The sequence below is a fragment of the Parasteatoda tepidariorum genome, chromosome 9, assembly GCF_982258835.1.
Source record: "Parasteatoda tepidariorum strain Cologne lab strain chromosome 9, Ptep-v5.0, whole genome shotgun sequence".
Classification (NCBI taxonomy): domain Eukaryota; kingdom Metazoa; phylum Arthropoda; class Arachnida; order Araneae; family Theridiidae; genus Parasteatoda; species Parasteatoda tepidariorum.
In genome coordinates, this window is record NC_141763.1 from 7,341,846 (window position 1) to 7,367,481 (window position 25,636).

Here is a 25,636-nt window from a genome sequence, read left to right on the forward strand (position 1 = left end):
TTGATTAGTTTTGTACCAATTATTGTTTTTAATTTGACAGTTTTATTAACTTAGTAACACACATTCTTAAAATCAGCTAAATGTTACTACTGGACTGAGCAGGCAGACAGTAGTAATATTATATAGTAGTTTGAAATATTTTATTGAAATTGCTATTATAATTTTAATATAGTAAAAAAAATGATTTTTAAAATTTTTTTCCCGACCCTCTGAATCGAACTTGGCACTTTTGTATCTGTTATGAAAACAAAACATCGAAATCCAACCAGTGACCATCGTACTTCAAACCAACAACAGGTTTTAACAGTTATACTGAACAGTATTACTGTAGAATGTGATAAATATTTTTACTGTTACAGAATATTTATAAATAAAATAAGCAAGGTTGGCAAGATTTTGCCGCAGGTGGAAAAAACCATGGTAAATACCGGTAAACACTGTCCTGGCAAAAACAGGTTTTTGCCAAGCAAATTGGCAAAAAGTGGCAAAAACCTATATTTTCCAAAATGAGAGGACAAAAACACATTTTTGGTACAAAATTATTCCTAAAATTTAAATATATACTATAAATATGAATAATTACAAAAAAATTAACAAAATTATTATTCCATAATTAAATCATAATGTAATAATATATCATTTTAGTAGTTTAAAACATTATTGATTGGAAAATTTGCAATTATTCTCTTTTTTCCAGTGAAATGAACTTATTTTAAATTAATATAACTATAATTTAAAGCACAAAATCTATCAAGATGTGTAGTTAATTATTGTACAAATAATAATTTTTTATAATATAATAATAATATTATACAAATAATAATATTTATTTATTTGTAAAAAAACATTTAAGGATTCTAAAATGAAAAGAGGTCAAAAACTTTAATGTTTTAAAAATTATTGCCTTTATATTAATTATTAATATGTTAAAAATAATTTTTTCATGTAATGTATCAAAATTATTATTCCTTATGATTGATTTAAATTTATTTAAAGTGTTTTGTAATAATATTTACTAATCAACAATTTAGATAATTTGGTTTTTGCCGGTTTTTACCAGTTTTTGCCGGTTTTACCAGGTTTTTGCCACTGTCCTGGCAAAAACCCCTTTTTGGCGGAAAAAACTCCAACCCTGAAAATAAGTATAATATAGTTGTGCCATGTACTGATTTCTGATTGGACAAGCTTTATATTTTTTTTTAGCTTTACATTTACATTTTGAATTTTTCCCTTTATCTTTGAATTGCACTTACATAAAATTTAAATAACTTTTAAAATTCTTATTTTAAGTTTTTTCTTTTGTAGGCATTTGAAGATAATATAAGAAAGAATCGTTCAAATATCAGCAATTGGATAAAGTATGCCAACTGGGAAGAAAGTCAAAAAGAGATCAACAGGTATCTTTGATTTTTTATTCTTTCTAAACAGTTCTTTTGATTTAACAGTTCATTCGTTATGAAATTTACCAATGAATCAATAAAATAAAAAGAAATTAAGTCACTATTCGTTTCCAGTCTACAGATCGAGTAAACCAATCTAATTTGTTGATATTCTGATTTTTGAACAAAACTTTTAAAAGATTAAGTTGCTTAGACTGTCACATTAAAGATAGTTTTCATATTGAGGTATTTCAAATTAAATGATATACGTAAAAAAAAAGGAAATCTAGGTCAATTGTCATATTGCTGTCTTCTATGTTGAAATGAAAATAAGTATATCATATTGAAGATAAATAGATACAATATATTAAGAAAAATAAAGAAACAAGCTCCCCTTTTATTGAATCTGGGTACTAATTAAATCTAGTTGAGCGAGTAATCGAGTAAACCAATCTAATTTATTGATATTCTGATTTTCGAACAAAACTTTTAAAAGATTAAGTTGCTTAGACTGTCACATTAAAGATAGTTTTCATATTGAGGCATTTCAAATTAAATGGTATACATAAAAAAAAGGAAATCTAGGTCAATTGTCATATTATTGCTGTCTTCTATGCTAAAATGAAAATAATTATGTCAATGATCATATTGAAGATAAATATATGTAGAAAAATAAAGAAAGCAGTTCCCTGTTTATTGAATCTGGGTAGTAATTAAATCTAGTTGAGCTCTAGTTGAAACAGAATGATGAAATTGGGGAATATGATTTTATTTTAGTGTTTGTGCAATTGCGAGTATAGTTTTCATATTGAGGCATTTCAAATTAAGTGGTATAGGTAAAAAAAGGAAATATAGGCCAGTTTTCATATTATTTCAGATTATATCTTGAATAATCAAAATGGATAATAATTACAAGAATTAGGCATGCAATTAAATATAAAGAGTATACCATATAATAAATGGTAAGAACAGTGCACGAAATAAAAAAGATATCTTCCGGAATAGCTTCCGTTCTAATGATTGCAGTGTTTTCATCATAGAAAAAAAATGGGTGAGAATTTCTCACCCTTTCTCAAAAACAGGGTGACATTTCAAAAAGTTAAGTGAGATTTCTAAAAACTTAAAAAACACAAAAACTCTTGAAAAAAAAATTTCTTTAATTATAATACATTTTTAACGTCTTCTATTTTTTTAAAGCATTGAATATTTTTGGTGCATCATCACAGAAGATTTTGCCTTTACAAGGTATTTCTCCATCTTACATAAGTGCATAAAAAATTTGAATGTCTTACATGAAGAAACCTTACCTGCGGTAAACACGTGGTTACAGAGAAATGTGTTTTGAAAGGCGTTCCTTGGTTCAGAGGGGTTGTGTTCTGTTGTTCGAAAAGGTTTTAAACAATACTGGTAAATAGTGAAGCTAGATAATGGGGCAGATGTTGAAAATAATGAAAGATTCAGGAAGAAAAGCGAAACGGATTTTATTCTAAATGGCGTAATTCGAAGCTTCTTCCAAAATGTGAGAAGTTCGCGAATTTTCGAATTGATTTATAAAATGCGCAAATTTCTCGCGGTAATCATTTTTTAATGCGAGAAAAGAAAAAAATATGCGAGATTTTCGCGTTGTAGTGAAAACACTGGATTGGGTTTTCACAAACTGTGGTGTCACCAAGGGTGCCACTCTTCAGTCCTGGGGACTGAAATCAGTCTTGAAAGAAAATCAGTAGATGAAGTTTCATAAATTAATATCTCTTTTCAATTTGTTTTTAATATTAAAATTTATGTATTTCCTTAAAAATGTAACAAATTTTTGCTGTTAATTAAAAATAAAAATTGCGTTTTAATGTAAACATTGGTAATCTTTATAATTACTGTGAAATGATCAAGTAATGATGTAGCTCATTAATGAAAAAATGAGATTGAACTTCAACGGTTGCTTGCTTAAACAAAATTTGTACCATTATTGTATCTAAATTTTTTTGTATTTATTTTTCCCAAGCATTTTTTATTGCTGACCCAAGTTAAATTGAGATTATTATTTTTTAACAAAAGTAGAAATTATAGAGATTGGACAAAAATTAAATAATGATGAAGTGAAAAAATAAATAGAGATATGTATAGCTTAGAAAAAATTAGTTGTTTATTATTCAGTAGTTGATGTAAAAAGCTGTACGAGGTTAGCTGTTATTTTTATCTAGTTTGCTTTGAAAAATAAATTAATGAAATGGAAGGAAAAAAACTTGATAATTATAATATATAAGTTCTTATTATAGAAAGATGCATTCTTTAGTCGCTGAACTGTAAATGTCTGAAAATTCTGGTAAATAATTCCAGATTGTGTTCATTTATCAAAAAAATAAGTTCCGTCTTGAAATATATTTAGAGTGGCGCCCATGGGTGTCACCAATGTGGGGCTAGTAATCATCCACAATGTCAACTTTCATCTATGAAAAGATATTCCACTATAGAATCGAGTTAACATGTTTTATATACTAGGGAATCGGAATTGTATTTTTGTAGCGGTAGATACACTTCAATTCTATTATATTTTTAGCTCTATGCCTTAATTTTATAATTTTTTTTTCAGGGCTCGTTCTGTTTACGAAAGAGCTTTGGCAGTTGAACACAGAAATGTTACCTTATGGCTGAAATATGCTGAAATGGAAATGAAGTAAGTTATAATTTTAAAATAAAAAAATTTTATCATATATTTTATCCTAAAAAGTTTGGAAAAAAGACATTTTAGAGTATTTTTTAAGAAAATGGAAAGAAGCTTTTAAAAAATATAGGGTGGCCACCCACCTGGAAAACCTGAAATTATCAGGGAATTTTTTTATACTGGAAAAATCAGGGAAATTTTGACAGAATCCTGGAAAAATCAGGGATTTTTTAAAGAAAAGCTGGAATTTTTTCTTTGATTTGTCTTAATTTTACGAATTTAAATTATTTACTAATTTTCTTAATTAAAATTATTTTACCAACCGTTATACCCACTTTTAGAGGAAAATTTATTGCCAAAACAGTTGAAAAACCATCAACTTATCAATATTTTGCTTGCATCAAAATTTGATTCATTGATGGTCTCCCATGGTTTTTTAAAGAATAGAGAACCTTTCCAAGTCACCTCATTCCCGTAAGGTGACCTGAGACCACTCTATCCTGTGAGCAGGGCTGATTGTGCTCCGGAAAAATCCGGATTTCCGGAATTTTCGCTAACAGTGTTCCGGAAGTTTCCGAAGATCGAAGGTCCAGACGTTTCGAAAAATCATTGATCACAGAAGTTTCTGGAAATCAAATTTTCAAAGGTGGAACTTAAAAACACAATTTATTTTATTTGTTTGTAAGGAAGGGGATACTTCATAAGCTTATATTCGTGATTAATATTAATTTTTTATAATCATAAACTCATGAAAGAAAGACATATTTCTAAATTTTAATTACTTCTCCAGGTCATCATAGGTATGTGTAAATGGTATAGGTATGCGTAAAATTTTAATTATATTTTAAGCAAACTGAGAAATAATGAGAAAAAGGAAAAAAACCTTGTTTAAATTTTTCATTTTTTTTATTTTTTATTTCTTTATTTTTTTTTTAACTTAAGAAATTTTCCAGAATTTTGACTGGGGCTCACAATCACCTGTGATTGTGATCACAATTGCTGTGAATCAAAGATGATAAAATAACATTAAAAAAATAATATTTTAAATAAAATACTTTATAATATTGACACTTTTCTTGTACCCATCCTAAACTTTATGAGGGGAAAAAAGCACATTGACCTGGAAAGTTTAGGATTTTTACCTTGAAAACCTGGAAAAATCAGGGAAATTTGAGCGGCCACCCTGAAATAGAAAGTAGATATTATTACCACTTCACCTCGTTTATATTTTTGTTTTATTCACAAAAATAGTTTTTGTCTTTTTTTCTTCCTTTTCACAATTTTTGTTTTGTTTTGAAATGTTGAAAATTATCAAAGGGAACAATTTTCTATCATGCATTTTTCCATACCTATATAAAAAACTAGAGAAAATAAACATTCAATGACTTTATTCATCATTCTAAACTTTTTTTTAAACGTATTCTAATGTTACTAATAAAAACAATGTACAACCTTTATTTGCGTAAAGTGCCACTTTCACATCAGTTAGACTAAAGAAGGGCAGCATTCATACTTAGACATGCTGACTCAAATGTGGTCATAATCGAACATTTTTAAATAAATAAAAAATATATTCTTCGCACTAAATTTCTTTTATCAGTAAACTTAGTAATACATTTTTAGAAAAGTAATACTTATTTTAAAAAATCATTCAAAAATGAAAAAAAAGATTTTTTTTAAATATCTTTTTATTAAAAAAAATTTAAAAAATATGTATATCTAGTACAGAACCCGTTATCCGGAAATCAGAAAACCGGAACAAAATTCGATACATTTTCCCGCCATTTTTTTAAAAAAAATGTTTTTTTCTTCATAAGATTTTAGGATTTTTCTTTCTTTTTTGAAAGATGCTTACCTTACCATCATTTTGGAAATAATCATTAGTGTATTACTTCATCGTTTTTTCTTCTTTTTAAGATTATTTCCAAATAGTTTTTTTTTTTTTTTAGTTGGGTTTAACAATAAAAAAACGGCTTTTTGTAGCGATTCAGAAAACCGGAAAAATCAGTTATCCGGAATAGAGATGGTCCCGATCGTTCCGGATAATCGGTTCCCTACTGTATAAGCATTATAGGAATTTTTTTTCTTTATCATACTAAAGTTCATTTATAAACAAACAAAACATCGAACGGAAGGAAAAAAACTAAATTGCTTATAGAATGAAAGAATAAAAATAAAATTAAATACATATTTTAGTGAGTAATATAAATTTAAATTAAATATTTTAATTAGTGGAAATTTATAGGGTTTAAACAAGAACTAAAATTAAAATGAAACGGTTATAGTACAAAATGAGTACCAAGCATGCTTGTGAACTAAACACTTTGGATTTCGCGTTCAGGTGACCACCTAACCGGAGCACCTGCTTCTACACCCCAGATCCCAAGATCAAGAAAACTGAGATGAGCATAGTAGGCCATGGCCCTCTATGGGCTGTTGTGCCACTGAGTTTAGTTTTTATACATAAAGACTAGCATTAAATCCTTTGATTGTTAAATGCTGTTTATTTAGGGATTCATTCATTTCCACTAGTTATATTTAAGTTTTGTCCATTATGTATAATCTTACTAATGGTCACTTTCATATGTTAAGTAATATTTATGTTTTTGTGCATTGTAATTCAATCTTATGTAGTTAAAATCTTATATTGCTAACCTTTTGTTAAGCAATAAAAAAAAAATTTTATTATTAAATGTCAGATATTGTGCATGATATATCAATGCTCTTGTTAAAAGTTTGAGAAACTGGTTATAAGTCTTTATTATATAATATTAAATTTCAGACTTTTAAATATAAATATGGAAATATGAATATGGTGTTAAAATTTGTGGGCGGTAAATTAGTAACACATAGCTGCCAACTCTACTGGATCTTGCAAGTTTCTCCTGGTCTACTGGTTTAATTAAAATTCTCCTGGTTTTTGTACATTTTAGAAAATTCCCTAAAATTGAGTCAGTTTCTTTAAAAAAATCACTATTGAAATAAAATTTTTGTACAGATTATTGTTTACTTGCTAGAATATTTAAATAAGTATTACTAATACATAAAGAAGCAATCCATGTTAATAGTAATCAGTTCAAAACTTTTTTTATTCTAAAATGTTCAGTTTATTTTTATTTAGATTAAATTGATTAAAAAATCTTTTAACCATCTTCTATGAATTAAATGCCTATTAATATTCGAAATTATGAGTAAACATAATACATAACATTTCTGTCATGTTTTGTTTAATGTCCATCATAAGTGGAAAATATTGCAGTTTTTCTATTTTGATGACTACAGGGTGCGTTCTGAAAGTAATGTGCATTTTCTGGGAAAAATAGATTTATTGATCCTATTTGTACAAATGGTTAAAATTCTTCAAAATAGTTCCCCTGTGCATCAATACACTTGCGGAGACGATTCTGCCACTCTGGAACTCCTCGACAGGAATGCCTCTCAGGAACATTGTAACATGAGCTTGGATGTTCTTAACCGACTCCCAGTGCGTTCCTTCAGCTCTCGTTTCAGTCGGGGGAGCAAGAAAAAGTCACACGGTGCCTAGTCAGGGCTATAGGGAGGCTGGGGCACCAACTCATCAATTCCAGCAATTCTTCACTGCGCAAAACTCGAACTTCTTTTTGCTCCTCCGTCAACACCTTCGGCACAAGCTTTGCACAGACCCTTCGCATTTGCAAATCCTCCGTCACAATCCCATTTACCACACATTTTGACAAGTTTAGGATGCAAGCGATTACCTGAATGTTTAACCGACTGTCTGATTTCATAACTTCACGCTCATGCTGGACATTTTCATCGGGTTGGGCTGTTGTTGGGCGTCCAGAACAAGGCTCGTCGATGACCTTCTCCCGACCCTTCTTGGAGGCCTTGTGCCACCTTCCACACTGAGATCTCGGAATGCATTCCTCCTTAAAGTCGTCTTGAAGTATGTGATGATTTTCCGTCGCATTATTTCCAAGTTGCACACAAAACTTTATCGTGTACCACGGTTCCAGCAAACGAACACTCTATCACGCCGTGACTCAATCGAAAAAAGACTTTGCGTGAAGACACGTCCTACCTCTCCCATTGCTCGGAACAATTTGAGACTAGGCTTGTTTGGAAGGACAAAACCCCCACCACATTTTTTGCCCAATCTGGGTGCGCTGCTATCAATAGTCACAATAAAATCATGTGCATTACTTTCAGAACGCACCCTGTATAAATTTCCCTGTGTTTTCCTCGTGCAATTTATATTATTCCATGAAATCTACTTGAGTTTTTCTTATCCGTGTTGGCAGCTATGGTAACACTAAATATTAATGATAAAAATTGCAAAAATTTTTGTTTGCTCTTCCTTTTTTGTAATCTTGCTTTTCCTGCTTTGTAATTGTTAGTTACCGTTTCTAGGCATCGCCAAGTAAATCATGCTCGCAATATTTTTGACCGTGCGGTCACTATTCTTCCCCGAGTGAGCCAGTTCTGGTACAAATACATCTACATGGAACAAATGCTGGACAAAGTTGCAAGTGCCAGGCAAGTGTTTGAGAGATGGATGGTGTTGCAGCCAGACGAGCAAGCCTGGCTCATCTACATCAAGTTTGAATTGAGGTTCAAAGAAATTGAACGTGCTCGAGAGATTTACAAACGCTATATCCTTTTATTTTATTTAATCAGACATCTACAAAGAATTTTTTTGTTTTTAATTTTGAACCTTTTTTTTCCCAGCAAAACAATGAAATTCTTTTAATTGCTCAACATGCTAACTATAAAAATTAAGTTTTTTTAAAAAAAGAAGAAATTTTTTTTTTTAGTTGGTAGGGGTACTTATTGACCAGCATCACCCGGACCTTCTTCATTATTCTGTGTTTGGATACTGAAGAGTGTCCAAACAATTTTACATCTGTTTATTTTACTTTTCGCGTTGTTTAGCTTTATTTATTAAATTGTTGATTTCAATATTTTTGAAGTGAGCTGGATAGTTTAATTTGTCGTATTTCTTAACTGATTTTTCGGACACTTCATATGATACATCAATATTTTAAATATGGCACTCAAGCTGTTTTGAGCATTGATGTTCAAAACTAATCACTATTAATCTAAGAGCCATAAGTAAAAAGCGAAATTTCAAGAAAATAATTATAATTAATTTCTAATTTGATTCTCAGTAATTTGAAACTGTACAAATAGGCATGACTTGACAAATAACAATATATAAAATAATCTTTATTGTTTATAACCTAGATTTTTAATAAGAAAAAATAAATTTAACTTATGTTCTGAGAAGATTTCTTTTATTATTTCTTTTATATTTATATTTCTGTTCTGTTATATTTCTGTTCTGTATATTTCTGTTCTGTTATTTCTGTTTAATAATGATTGAAAAGTTAAGTGATATTATAATAAATTTGATAGCTCTAAAACACTGTGAATGAAGGGCTTGAGACCAGAATGACAGGGAAATGGTTAAGGGGAAAAATTAGACTTATAAGTGAAATGTAGTTTTAGATGGAAAATGCCACAATTTCTTTGGGGGCAATAAGATGTACTGTTATAACTTGCACACTTGTATTGAAACTTTAAAACCTATGTGGAAACAAAACTAAAGGTTAGTTCACTTTTAAAAAAGGGTTGCCACTCTTCAGGGAAAACCTGGAAAATACAATTAATTTTGTTTCTTATTTTCATCTTTTAAAAAATTGTGACCACTCAAAGTGTAACCTGTAGGATATTTAAGGATGATATTTCCATACCCTCCAACTGCTACGGAATTTCCGTAGTTTCAGAAATCTTCTTTTCAGACGGTAGCAAAATTAATGTCTTAATATTTAAAAAAAAAATAATTTTAGCATAACTTGTTCACTATTACTTATAAAAGTGCAGGCCATATGGCTAGATTCTTAAGTTCTGATAAAAGTTTTATGAGAGATCCATTTGCTTTAAAAATTTTTACTTTGGTTCGCTACCACTAGAAAGAATTATTTTCAAAATCCTCATAAGTTGGAGGGTATGTATTTCAGTTATACTCAGGGGTCTGACTAGGTTTTTTTTAAGAGCTGCCTATTTTGTGAAAATTTAGACATAATTTGTGAAAATTGAAAATTATATTAAAAAAACAACACAAAAATATTGTAAAGTAAGAAAATATTTTCAAATATTGTCACTACAAATAAAAACCATTTATAACTGCTAAAATTTTATATATTTTCCCCCATATATTATGAAACTCTATAATATTATATATAAAACTATATAATATTATATATGAAACTATTTTGCTGTTGTAAAATTTTGAGCTTAAAAATTTTATCCAAATTTAAAAATCATTGTCTATAGTTAAATTTCAATTTGAATAAAATATAATCATGCGTTTAACAGTACTAGCACTTAAAGTTATTTTCATTATGAGAAAATTTTTGACTAGGTTATACAGAAAAAAGTTTCAAAGAGGAAAAAAAAAACATTTCATAGAAAAGGTCTTTTAGAATTAATTTAGAATAATGTTTGAGATAATATTTCGAATTTCGACTTCCTGTGAAGTTCGCAGAGGGAGAGCATCGTCGTTTCATTTTTGAAAAATCATGGGGAAAGAAAAGTGTTGTTACAAACAGGGTGGGAAGTGAATTCTTCTATTACGTCATAATAGCAATCCGCCAGAAGGCAGGCCTGAAAGCGAGACGGGAAAGAGAAAATACTGGTAGAACTATTTCAATATTAGATAATATTCAAGAGAATTTTATCTAGTCTTAACAATAAACAATCACTGTAATTAATTTTTTCTGGGCGAAGAAGCAATTCAATATAAAAATTGTATCCGTTAAAAACCATTGGTAGTTATAGATTTTTATGATTCCCGAAAAAAAATTAAAAAATTACATTTATCTGTTACTAGTTTTTACTCTTTTCCGTCTTGGTATATATGGGCTTTCAGCCGTGCCAGAGGGTTCCATTGCCAGTCGAGGTGCAAAATTAACCCAGGATTTATCGTTTTTTTAGAGGGACACAAAAACAATATTTTAAGAGGCACACAGGAGAATCTTAAAACTTGCTTTTTTAAAAGTATCTTGTGAAATTACCATTGCATTTGTGAAAGTACTGCGAAACAGTAGTAAATATGCCCTAGACAGATCCCTGATGTATGTATATTCAGCTGTACCCTTTTTCCTCTAAGTTTTTCCCTCCATTAAAATTACTATAGTTATCCCCAATTATAGCTGATGCAAGAACACAGTAACAGGATTGCCACAGGCGACTGAAATGTAACTATTTACAACTATTTTCAGCATGAGGCGACTATGACAACATTTTTTGCCTGAAAAGGCTAAAAAAAAAAGCAATTATTTTCAGGAAAAGGAGACTTTCCTGTACTCCTAGCGATGTTTTTTTAGCATAAATTGGAATGTTTTTTTAGAATAAATTGGGTTGAAAACTTGCAGCTCGCGAAATCTTCTGAACACACTGAATTTCCTTTCTTAAAAGATAAAAAATGTAAAGTAAAATTAAATTTAAAAATATTAAATAAATAATTAAAACATTAAAGAATGAAAAATTTTAGATTGCAAATTTGAGTCATCACTTTTTAATGCATTCAATTTGCACAAATTTTGTCGTAAGTTTATTTTGTTTCTCAATCGCCTTTTCAACGGTTATTGCTACAAAATTCTGCGCAATTTTAAGAAGCCCAATTTTTAATATGATATTACGATGCATGATTTTTGAATTTGAGTAATCACTTTTCACACTATATATACAGTGAAACCTCCAGTTATGGACACTCCTGCAAAACGGACACCTCTCAATACGGACATATTTTTAATTCCCCGGGAATCTTCTATGAATAAACCATTACGTACATTCTCCCCAAAGCGGACACTCCCGTAACCGGACGCGGACAGTCATTTTGAACCTGAAACCTTGTTTTTTATCTCTACAAACCGGACACTACTTTTTCTAAATAAATTGCAAGCTAAAAAAATTCAACTTTTCACCATTTTTAAAGCATGTAAATAAAACTTTTTGCCTTATCCATAACTAAAAATATTGTTAAGCTATTTCACCACCGAAAAATCAATCTTTCTCCTGTCACCTTGCCTTATCTTTGTAAAGGAAGGAGAGAAAATGGTACTGCACTCCTGAAATAATTCTGACATCGGCATCTTTTGATCTTTTCATCTGGACCACACAGGTTATGAGACCTCTCAAGTTGAAATGACTTCTCTCAATGCTTCTTCCCCATTGAAAATTTCTTTAATTTTCTTATCAATTTGAAGACTGTATTTAACACAACTGGGGTAAAAAAAGAGAACAGAAGTATAATCTTTGAGGTGTTTATATAAATGAAACATTTATTCAGACACTTGATAGCAGACCAATTGTGAATAATCATCTCCATAGGTCCTCACGACTTACAGGTATGCATTACCTTTTTTTTCTGTGAATCGTGGGGGGTTTATTTTCCAAGAAGGTATTAACCATGTTCCCTATCAAATGATAAGTAGGTGTAAGGGGATGTGAACCTAATAATTGAAACGGACTGAGGACAGTACGCTCCTATTTGGTATCATATGTCTAACTTGAGTATCTATGCTAATAGGAAAATTATATTTATTTATCTGTAGCTACATCCAGAATTATGTATTTATATCAAACTTCTTTATATATTCTTTTTTATCATTCTTATTGTTTAAATAAATATTCTTGTAGATATTTACAGTATCCTTGTAGATATTATTTAATTATTTCTATATCTTTGAGAATATTCTAAAAACAATTTACGGTGTTAAATTTCGTTATTAGGGTACCCTTCCCGTAAACGGACAACTCTCATAAACGGACAAAGTTTTTGGTCCCATGAATGTCCGCTTAACGGAGGTTTCACTGTATATGCTAAATCAATTATTGATAAAAGAGAAAGTTTCTTAAAATTAGTGTGTTTTGTTTTAATGAAAAAGTATTTTTGAATAAATTCTAGTAATTAAAAGTATTTAATTTTCTGCAAATATAATTTTTTTTTATGTAAAAATTTATTGCTAGAATACTACCATTTCTATAAAAATTATCATATTTGCCACCAGCTTGACTAAATGGATCATGGTATATGAAAATTAAGTCATTTAATAAAATTTTTCTCTTATTTTTGCTGAATTTTTGTTCTTATTTAGGCAACTATTTTGTTCATTTTTTTTCTGTGACTACCCTGCAGTAATAGCTGTTTCTTCATAATATATTGTGTATAACATGTACGGAGAAAACACAGGAAATTTTATTTTCTTCCTGATTTGAGTGGCAACTCTGAAAAATGACATATTTTTACAAAAAGTTTGACTTATCACCTCAAGTCTTTCATATGTTCATGTAATCAATTCTTTGATAACTGTGCAAAATTTATGCCGTTTAAATAATTTTAACTTTAAAATTAATGATTTGGTGAAGAAAAAAAAACATTGTAATAAATTTAAAAAGCAGTATAGTTTATTAATATCTTCTGGATCAGCCTTCAAAATATTAAAAATTGTCGGCTAAATTTTGCATTTGTCCACTGGGCCTATCCTTTTTTATTCTTATTTTTTTAAAAAAAGAGTAAGACTATAATACAAGTGTTATTGTAAGAATTTATTTTAAAAACAGGATTGTTCTGTTTATTAGTCTGTCAGTAGTTGCCACTAATTGCTACAAACTACTTTTTCTTTATATCACATTACTCGCTATTCTACTTTTTTTAACAGGGTGCGTAGTGTTTTTAAAAAGTGCTTAAAGGTGCTTATTTTTGATTTTCGTTTTTTAAAAGTCCTTAAAGGTGCTTTTTTTCATTGGGAGTTTTTGAAAAGTGCTTAATTCTCCCTCTTTCAGAATAATATTTTTCGTTTACTATGTTGATTTTCACTTCGAATTATGCGAAAAGACACAGTTTCCGTTGTTCTATTCAGCATTTTCACAATTAATTCAACCTTAATTTATTTCGGTGTATTGCCAGTCCGTAGCGTAAGAAAACGCCATTCGTTTTACATGATTTGAAATTTCATAATTTTTGACAATTGTCAAAAACAATGCCAAAAGGTTCTTTGACATGACAGTTAAAACAAGATAAAACAGTCAATTGTCAAAAACTTTTCCACTCTGCGGAATTATATTTTTTTAAAGTGCTTAAAAATATTTTTTGAGTGCTTATTTTTTGTTGAATAATTTGGCTACGCACCCTGTTTAAAAAGTACTACACCAGGGGTGGCGAACCTTTATGCACCAACGTGCCATTTTTTCTAAAAAAAAAATTTTAATGTGGTCATAGACGTGCCGGCAAATAATTTTGACTTCTCGATTATTGAAAAAATAATAATACAAAATAGTATCAACTCAAAACTATTTATAATCAAGAAAAAAAAAACACATTTTGCAATGTCTCAGTTATACGCGTTGTTCAACTTAAAGTAACAACTTAGAGTGTGACTTCTGTTGTTGCAGATTAGATGACAAATAACTTACATTTGGATGTAAAATGTTAGTTTAAGCAGGACTGTTATTTTATTATTATTATTTTTTTGCTAGTTATTTATTCTTAGCTTGTTTTTTATTATTATTTTTCTTTTGGCATTAATTGTTAATTTTTTTGTTAATAATTGTTTTTTTCTTGTTTGTTTTTTGCGAATTCTAATTTAATTGTCAATATGCATCATAGTAAACTTTATGATCAGTGGCGTGCTCAAAATATTGTGTCTCGTGCCATTGGTTCGCCATCCCTGTACTACACAAATCTACTAACCACGAAAAAAAGTTGCAGGCTAGCTCCGACCACTGGTTTTCAGAATATCTCTTTCTAAAATATTTGATGCTATATGTCAGTCCTTAACTTTATTTTCACTTGTAATTTGTCATCCTGATGTGAAGAATTGGATAAGGTTTGCCAAATTTGAAGAGACGAACGGATTTATCCTCAGAGCGAGAACTGTTTATGAACGATCTGTGGACTTTTATGGAGAAGAATTCATGGATGAGAAACTCTTTGTTGCTTTTGCTAAATTTGAAGAAAACCAAAGGGAGGTAAAGGCATGACTTTTTATTTAAGATATTTAAAAAAATTATTTGCATTTTAAGAGGCAAAGGTTATTGTGCTCTCAGGTTATCTGCACACCTGGAAAGTCATGAATTTAGGTATTGAACAAAATTTGTCATGAAATGTCATGATTTTAACTATTTTTTAAAAAAATAATGAAAAGTCATGAATTTAGGTCTCCGAAAAATCTAATTTTTAAAATGGAATCCCCTCCCCTTCCCCAATTTCATGATGTTCCGAATATCTGAATGTGTAACAAAATCCCCACTCACAGTCATATTTGATTAAAATATAAAATGTTTTTATCGTGTTCTTTAAAAAATTATGGTGTTCTTTCAAAAAATGAAAGAAAAAAAACATAATTTCTAGAGCGAATTATCTTTTAAATGTCTGTGATTTCTGAATTTTTGTAATTATTTTTTATTTTATCAATTTAAAATTTTAGCTGAAGGCAAGCCAGTCATTGGCAAGTTTTTCTATTCCGAAATGAGAGCAGAAAAATCTGGAGTATTATTTTCCTTTCCGATGAACAAGAAAAGTATCTTTAGAATGTAATTCTGCAGAAAAAAAAGGAGAAAAAAATTATTCGCTTTTGTATTTTTTTCAGCTATTTTATTGCTTCAATTCTTTCTTTGCTCTGTTTTTTTTGTATTTAAAATCTGTAAATATGAAGATGCAGAGTATAAGTTTTGATTATACCTATCATTTCAATGAATTATTTTGTAAAGCTTTTTTAAATTTATTGTTGTGTTTTTGTTGGAGAAAATAGTAACTTCATTAAGTCATGAAAAATTCTTGGAATGAGTCATGAAATGTCATGAATTTGAAAATCTAAAATGTAGCAGATACCCTGGCTTTGAAAAAATTCGGCATTTTACCCTAACCGCGTTCCGGAAATCCTAGGTCCAGAAATTTCAAGAAATCATCAATCACATTTATGTATAAAAATTCTTGTATATTTTATTTAAAAATATTAGAACTGGAATTTATACTTCACATCTTTCATTTGTAAATATTTTTTTCTATTAGAATAATAAATGTGATTAGAGATAAAAGTAAACTTATACATAATTATTCATTTAAATTATGCTGCATATAATTTATTTAGAATTTCATGTTTTAAAAGTAGCAATGCTCTAAATTTATAAAGACAATAATTTTTTTTTAAATGCGTCATTAATGATTTTACTCAAGAAATTTTTAGGATTTTTGAGTTGGATTCACAATCACCCCTAAAGCAGTTAAATAGATACTATGTGATTTTTCAAAATGTTTACTTGCTTCAGTAATTTTAGATGAAAGTAGTTAAAAAAAAAAAAGATTAGTAATAAAAAAAAATGGTTGTTGTGAAACAAAAGTGATAAAGAAGAAAGATTTTAGTTTAAAAAAAAGTGAACTTATGTTCAAACTTATTAATATTTTAAAATATGCTGACAGATCTGCATCGTCATGACTTGCCTGGTTAAAGTACATTAAAAACTCTGTAGAATGTGGCCAGTTCTATATTATCTCAATGTTTGAACATCTTCCTGATATAATCATAGCAGGTCACAAATGTAAAGAAACACATTTATAGTTTGTCTGGAGTAAGAACTCCCCATGCCATTTTATTTTATAACCGACATTGAACAGCCGACTCAATTTTTGGGCTTACGACCACTCATGTTCAACGCTGTAGCCTTGTAATTTTGAACCCAATCCGGAAGACAAGGGAACTCCTGGATCAAGTATTGGGAGAAATTTGCCTTCGTGGAGGACTTTTTGATTGAACTAACCCTCATTTGCGTTACATGGAGAGGAAGACCACGAGAACCTCCCACGATTAGCCTGACGGCAAAGGGACTCTAACCCGTGATCCGTCTACCACTGAGGATATTTCATGTCAGCACTGTGGTCGTGGTCGGTGCAAGCCGGATGAGGGATTAGTATCGAGTGGGATTTGAACCCGGTTCACTGCGTTGGACGGCAATCGCTCTATCCCCTCAGCCATCACGGCGCTCCCCATGCCATTTGTCTGGATCCGTGGCCGTAAGGTGGTGTAACTACTTCAAGTGGGTGTGTGGGGTCACTGTTTAGGAGAGGTTTTGGCTTGGGTCGGCAAGAGAAAGGGAATATTTTTCTTCAGGTCTACTATGTTAGTTCTTGAGGGAAAAGTAGCTACCTTCCCTGAAATGCGCTTTTCTTGTTTCCATAGCAGCAGACGGCCTCAGACTTAGTGGAAGGGGGAGTTCTTACCGTAGACAAACTATAATAAGGAAAATATATAAAGGAGAAACTTCTTCTCCCTTGGATTTCAGTTAGTCATCTGGCACAGATTCAACACATACATGCAGTCAAACTCCGCTATAGTGAACACGGTTTATAGTGAACTCCCGGATATAGTGAACGAAATGTTAGGTCCTGTGCATTGCTATACACGTATAATGTTATTTTTTGTGGATATAGTGAACCAAAAAAGTGAGGAAGTTGGATATAATGAACTTTTATCTGTCTTCAACTGATTTTTTTCTTCATTTTTTTGTAAAAAGTTTGAAATTTTTACTTTAAAATAAATACATATACCGATTTTTAAAACCATCTATAGAGTGGAATTTAGCGATAAGCTTCTTTTATCTCACTTTCCCATCTCTAAACAAACCAAGCAGATATTTCCAACCCTGGAAGATAGTGCACCTGTAAGGTGTCAGTGGAATCAATATGGATTTTCTGTCAGGATTGCTCATCAGCTAAAGATTACTAATTTTTATTTTTTTTGTAAGTAAGACGAAGAGTAATAAAAAATAACACATTTTTCATTACTAAATAATATTTTTCAGTCATTTATTTAAATAATGTGTAAAGGGAGGAGTTTGGGAGCCATTAGTTAAATTGCCTGCGGAACGGATATAGTGAACCAAAATTTCGGTCCCTTGAAGATTCACTATAGCGGGGTTTGACTGTATTTACGTTTCAATTATACACATTGAGTTCTGTGTAAAAGGGAAACTACTCTTGACAAACTTAGTTATAACATGTTTTCAAAAATGTGCCTTATTAAACGTGTTATTTTTTAATATTCCAATTTGATTATAAAGTTTTACTTTATAGTTACTTCAATGATGATGATGATGAAAGTAAAGATTATCATTATGATTTAAGCATCAATATTTTGTTTATACATTATTGGTATTTCTTTTCAATACTAACTATTTAGTTGCTTATGAATGTGATATGAATAAATTCTAATGAGATTATGATTTATTACAAACTTAATGGTCTTCCTATATCATTTAAAAGTGTAAAAACTCTTATATGAGTTATTTTTTAAAAATTTATTTTAGTCTTGATTCTCATTATTCTAATTACGACTATTAATTTTAAGTTTTCACACAAGTAAAAGTGAAGTTAAAAACTTATCTTGCTACTCCATCGGGGTTCATCTGGGATGAACAGGGGTGATTGTACTCCGGAAAAAATCCTGATTTTTCGCTAACCGCGATCCGAAAGTTTCAGGGAATCCAAAGTCCAGAAGTTTCAAGAAATCATCGATCACATTTATATATAAAATTCTGGTATATTTTATTTAAAAATATTCGAACTAGCATTTATACTTGGCATCTCTTTCATTTGTAAATATTTTTTCTGGTAGAATAATAAATGTGATTAGAGATAAATGTTAACTTACGCATAATTATTCATTTTTAATTATAATTCATTGGTAATGTCATGTTTTGAAAATTTCAATGTTTTAAATTTATAAGGATATTAATTTTTTGAATGATTTTACTAAAGAAATGTTCAAGATTTTTAAGTTGGGCCCACAATCACCCCTGAATGAACGACTTTCTAGAAAACAAATTATATTAAAACATCCAAAAATCGAATGATTAAAAATTGAAAACTATTTTAATTCAACATTAATGGACAAATCTATGACTACACATTAAAGAAATAAGGGCAATAACTGCAAAAACAAGAGACAGGACTATAGAGCCATAGATCATACTAAAAGAGAAAACGTGAATATTAATATACCTAAAGCATGATAAAGTTTCAAATGTTCATTTGTTTTTGACAACTGAAATAATGCAAATGAATAATTAAAATAAATAAAAATTAAGAAATTTTTTATAGTTGAATTCATATAGAATCATAGCTGCCAACTCTACTGGATTTTCCAGTAGACTACTGGTTTTTGCCAGTTTCTCCTGGTCTACTGGTTTAATTAAAATTCTCCTGGTCTACTGGTTTAATTAAAATTCTCCTAGTTTTTGTAGATTTTAGAAAATTCCCTAAAATTTGGTAAATTGCCTAAGAAAATCCCTATTGAAATAGAATTTTTGTACTGATTATTGCTTGAATATTTTAATAAGCTTAACTAATACATAATGAAGCGAACCTCAATTGTAGAAATCAGTTCAAAACTTTTTTTTATTCAGAACTCTCTTTTTAAATTAATTTTAAAAAAATCTTCTAGCTTTGATGAATTACATGCCTGTTAATATTCGAACTTATGATTAAACACAATACATAACATTTCAAGTATGTTTAATGTCAATCATAACTGGAAAATATTGAAGTTTTTCTATTTCGATAACAATAAAAATCACTAAAATACCCTATGTGTAAAGTATTTAGTACATTATGCAGCAATTATCATGAAATTTATATTGTTTCATAAAATCTACTGGATGTTTTTCTGGCAGCTATGTAGAATTATAAATAAGAAAATTGTATAAAATAATTAAATGGTAATGAGGAACTTTTATGAAGCAAAAAAAAAAACTTATGGACATTTTCTTGTTAGACATGAAAAATTTGAATGTTTTTTAATCACTTATATAGAATTATACTACACTCATGTCCATAAATTAAGGATAATGAAGTTCAGGCACAGAAAGCGACAGAAGCCAAACAAATTTGACTTATTTGTAAAGTCTATTTGTAAACTGTAAAGAGCAAAAAAGATGCTATATGTTTGACATAATTAATAAAAATTGCAATTTTTACTCCCTGGAGCAAATTTACGAAAAACAGTATAACATGGTTAGTATGATGGTTAATGCGGAGTATGTCTCCCGGACGATGCAATACAGGCTGTACAACGCCTAGGCATGCTGAGTATCAAATTATCAATCTGATCTTGGGGAATATTACACCACTCATCAAGCAATGCCCTCCAAAGGTCCGGTAGACAGGCGGGAGGGTGTTGACGGGTAATTCATCGGCCAAGCATATCCCACACATGCTCTATTGGATTCAAGTCGTGTGAGTATGCTGGCCAATCCATACGGATGATATCCTCCGATTGAAGGCATTCATCTACAATGTTTGCACGGTGAGGACGAGCGTTGTCGTCCATAAACAGAAATTCAGCACCTATGCCGCCCCGAAACAACTGTACATGTTGTTCCAGAATGACATCGCTATAGATGTAGCCCGTCATCGTTGCACTCTGAACATGCAGGTCAATTCTGGAACCAAGACTAATTCTTCCCCAAATGACCCATCCTGCACCACCGTAACGGTGTTTCCTTGGTGGTAACGGGTACCTGGCTCCCTCCATATGAAAGTCCGGTGAGAATCAGACTGCAAACTAAACCTGCCCTCGTTCGAAAACATCACACAAGACCACTGTTGCGGTGTCCACAATGCATGCTCTCTACAGCAGGCGACAGTGAGTTGCGGTAAGTGGAACACATCTGACAGGCCTATGAGTATATACACCAATGTGCCCTAAGCGTCTGTACACGGTCTGCCTTGAAACTGTCGTACTGGTAGCTGAAGAGAGCTGACGAGACAGGTCTTATGCTGTGCTCAGTCTGTTTCTTTTGGCAGTAACTGCCAAATACCGGTCTTCATTCGGTGTTGTAACTCGGGGGCGACCTGTGCTGTAACGTCTACTCACATTACCATCATCTTGGAATCGTTGCCAAAGCCTGGAGATGACCCTCTGGGTGATTCCAAGTTCTTCGGATACTTCCAGCTGGGTACATCCACATTCCAGTCGTCCGATGATTCTGCCACATAAAAAATCACCCAAATGCTTCCTTTGTGCCATAACTATACGGTTATTGCACTGAAAGGCTTTTAAAGCGCTTGTGAACAATTTTACTTCTTTGCCACCATTCCTTATATACCCCTCTCTTACACTCTCGTCATTGTGCCATACTACCAGCGTCATCTAGTGGTTTCCTGTAATTTGCATATTCTTCTTCAGGATGTGTGTGATAATTCTACAAGTGAAATTTTAATTTTAGAGTTTGATTTCTGTGTGATTCTGAATTATCCTTAATTTATGGACATGAGTGTAGTTTATAATTTATTTCTTTTATTTTGTACAGCATGATCGTGTTAGGGTTATTTACAAGTATGCCCTTGATAACATACCAAAGGAGAAAGCCCAAGAACTGTTTAAGAACTACACCATCCATGAGAAGAAATATGGTGACCGGGCTGGCATTGAAAATGTCATTGTCAGTAGAAGGAAATATCAATATGAGGAGGTAATTAATTTGTTTTGCAGGATGCTTAGCGTTTTTAAAAGGTGCTTATTTTCAATATTCGTTTTCTAAAAGCCATTAATAGAGATAGAAAATTTTATTTTTCTTGTTAATTTCGTCGTTGGTGACGTATTGTCACTGCAAGCAAATAAAACCATCAATTGTCACAAACTTGCCACCCCTATCTAATTATGATATTTTTTTAAAGTGCTTAAAAATATTTTTTGAGTGCTTGAAAAGTGCTTATTTTTTGTTTGAAAATTTCGCTCATACTCTGTTTTAAATATTTACGTTATAATAAAGGTAATAAAATGCCAATTTTATTCATAATAGCAATTAATTTGATTTTTTCCTCATATATTGACTGAAAAGGAATTTTTTTTTAATAAGCAGAAATCTATGTGTATAATATATATATATATATATATATATATATATATATATATATACACACACAGTCAAACCTCGATATCTCGAACTTGAAGGGAGAGGAGAAAAATTCGAGGTATCGACATTGCATGTTATCGATGGAAGAATAAAGAAAAATGCTCTTTACATACCTTATTTACTATTCCATATTTATTCTAAAAACACTTTTTACACTTTCATTTAAAAAAAGATCCAATTATTGTTTGCTTTAGAGATGTGTCAGAAAGTTAGTCTATAACACTTTCTAAGCGGACTATAGCTTTAAATGTTTCCTCTGACATATTCAGCTGCCTCTCAATAAATCTCCTTACGGTGTCCACTGCAGAAAGTGCTTGTTTCAGAAAATCTTCGATATCCTCATCCTCTTCTGATAGTTCACAAGAAGCTTTCGTTTGAGAGATAATATCATTGTCATCCCACTGACCACACATTGTTACTGCATCATCTACGTTTACAAAGTCATGAAATTCCATGTCATCAAGCTTCATGAGTCCGGTCAATCTGTCCCAATCATTTTCGTTGTAGTTTTCAGTAGAATTAATGATATTGATTGTTTGACTACTTTTGTGATCTTTAATGAATCCAGACTTCTTGAAGCCATTCATTATTGTAGAGGAAGACACATCATTCCATGCCTTGTCAGCCATTCTTAAATTATTATTTTTTAAATATTTTTTTAATTTTAGAAAAAAAATCTGCACTTTCTATGGGAGGGGAAAAAATTCAAGTTATCGAGGGATTAGAAAAAAAAATTCTTGAAATCAAGTTTTTTTTAACATTGAGTGTATAGAAATTTGAAGGGAATTTTTATTTCAAAACAAAAATTCAAGTTATCGAGGGATTAGAAAAAAAATTTCGTGAAATCAAGTTTTTGTTTAACATTGAGTGTATAGGAAATTTGAAGGGAATTTTTTTTTCCTTCGAGATATCGAAAAATTCGTGAAATCGAGGTTCGACTATATATATATATACAGTGAAACCTCCGTTAAACGGACGTTCATGGGACCAAAAAATTTGTCCGTTTATGAGAGTTGTCCGTTTACGGGAAGGGCACCGTAAATTGTTTTTAGAATATTCTCAAAGATGTAGAAATAATTAAATAATATCTACAAGGATACTGTAAATATCTACAAGAATATTTATTTAAACAATAAGAAAGATAAAAAAGAATATATAAAGAAGTTTGATATAAATTCATAATTCTGGATGTAGCTACAGATTAATAAATATAATTTTCCTATTAGCACAGATGCTCAAGTTAGACATATGATACCAAATAGGAGCGTACTGTCCTCTGTCAGTTTCAATTATTAGGTTCACATCCCCTTACACCTACTTATCATTTGATAGGGAACATGGTTAATACCTTCTTGGAAAATAAACCTCCCATGATTCACAGAAAAAAAAGTAATGCATACCTGTAAGTCATGGGGACCTATGGAGATGATTATTCACAATTGATCAGCTATCAAGTGTCTGAATAAATGTTACATTTATATAAACACCCCAAAGATTATACTTCTGTTCTCTTTTTTTCACCCCAGTTGTGTTAAATACAGTCTTCAAATTGATAAGAAAATTAAAGAAATTTTCTATGACGAAGAAGCATTGAGAGAAGTCATTTCAACTTGAGGGGTCTCATAACCTGTGTGGTCCAGATGAAAAGATGCCGATGTCAGAATTATTTCAGGAGTGCAGTACCATTTTCTCTCCTTTCTTTACAAAGATAAGGCAAGGTGACAGGAGAAAGATTGATTTCTTGGTGGTGAAATAGCTTAACAATATTTTTAGTTATGGATAAGACAAAAAGTTTTATTTACATGCTTTAAAAATGGCGAAAAGTTGCATTTTTTTAGCTTGCAATTTATTTAGAAAAAGTAGTAGTAGTAGTATAGTTTGGAGAGATAAAAAACAACGTTTCAGGATCGAAATGACTGTCCGCGTCCGGTTACGGGAGTGTCCGCTTTGCGGAGAATGTACGTAATGGTTTATTCATAGAAGATTTCCGGGGAATTAAAAATATGTCCGTATTGAGAGGCGTCCGTTTTGCAGGAGTGTCCATAACAGGAGGTTTCACTGTATATATATATATATATATATATATATATATATATATATATATATATATATATATATATATATATATATATATATATATATATATATATATATATAAAACATGTTAAATAATAGCTAAGTAGAATTAAAGGGATCTTAAAACGAAACCTAAAAAGACTTATATTTTAAATGTAGAATAGCCCTTTTAACAGATGAGAACATTGAATAATCTCTTACACACGATAAACTAAGCACTTCGCTTATATATTATCGTTAATTAGTTAGAAATGTAATCTCTTATTTATAAAATGAATCCATACTGTACAGTGAAATGTATGTATGAAGACGAAACCTTATTCAAATGAATAAATTTTTCGATATATCGTCATTCGGTCTTATGATTACTTTTTGCGGTGTCAATCCTAACAAAGGAGTCTGCATATTATGGATCACATCACATGACATGGCAACTACGCTGTGTGTGGAAAAAGTGTGCGCTTGTTTTTTTAAAATACATCTTCTTACAATTGTAAGTAGTAAGACTTGTCTTTTTTCATAATAAATGCCCAATAAAAATTGTTACTCAATCATCATTACAGAAAGTGCATTGAAATTAACTGCAAATAAAAATCTGATGGATTGAAATAGAAATTGAATAATTTCCGATATTATGATTCTTAACAATAAACTTGCCACAAAAGTGTACCATACATATAGGTAGCGTTTTTAAAACGTGCTTAAAGGTATTATTTTGATTAACGTTTTTTTTTAAGCCTTTAAAGGTGCTTTTTTTAAATTAAAAAATGTATGCTTTTTTGTAATTTTCTCTGCAATATTTATCAGAAACTAGTTATTCTATCGTGATTATGTCATAGCTGCCAACTGTACAGATTTTATCGGAACTGTTCCGATTTTTATGCCTTGTTCCGATAATACGATTTTGGGTCAAAATGTTCCGATTTTTCATCATAGCATAATTTTTTCTTTTACTCTCTAAAGCGATCCATGTCCGATTGGCGAAATCCAATCACGTCGCATTATCACTTAGCTCCGCCTCTAGCTCCATTCGTATATTTGATGACGTATATACGGGTCGCTTCACAGACACCAAGAGGAAATTTTAGCTTCCTGACTCCTTGTCTTTTACTTGCAACCGTACCATTATTGAATGTTTACTCGGAATGCATCTCTTCGATTTGAGTTAAGCTTTGACTGTTTTTCCACGTGGTAATCTGAAAAAATGTCACAAATTCGGCGAAGTCAGTGTTTTCGCGACAATTATAGTGAAGAATTTTATTTCATCAAAAAATCAAGAAAGGGGACATCGTACGCATTATGTATTGCTTGCAATACAGGCATTAGTATAGCACATGGTGGAAAGTATGATATAATTTCACACGGGAAAACAATCAAGCATGCTACCGCTTATACAAATATGAAAAAGTTGGCAAAAATTTCCGATTTTGTGTCGTCGACTATTGATCTACAATAAATTAGAACCGAACTATTGTTCACAGGATTTCTCCTTGAACACAATATGCCGTTAGCTGCTCGGACCATGCATCAAAGTTGTTTTGGGCGATGTTTCCAATTTCTCCGGAGG

The 25,636-nt window shown here is 30.7% G+C and overlaps 1 protein-coding gene across 3 annotated transcripts in view; it reads left to right on the forward strand.

Moving 5' to 3' along the window:
• The window catches only part of LOC147803291 (protein crooked neck-like), a 77,898-nt gene that overhangs the window by 10,688 nt on the left and 41,574 nt on the right, over positions 1 to 25,636 (forward strand). For 2 of the 3 annotated variants that reach the window (XM_087150760.1, XM_087150761.1), the window contains exons 4-8: positions 1,306 to 1,397; positions 3,967 to 4,050; positions 8,428 to 8,669; positions 14,873 to 15,051; positions 21,388 to 21,549. In XM_087150760.1, coding sequence (XP_087006886.1) covers positions 1,306 to 1,397; positions 3,967 to 4,050; positions 8,428 to 8,669; positions 14,873 to 15,051; positions 21,388 to 21,549 — 759 coding nt within the window. The remainder of the gene's footprint in view (positions 1 to 1,305; positions 1,398 to 3,966; positions 4,051 to 8,427; positions 8,670 to 14,872; positions 15,052 to 21,387; positions 21,550 to 25,636) is intronic. The other variant, XM_087150762.1, reaches the window with a different exon arrangement.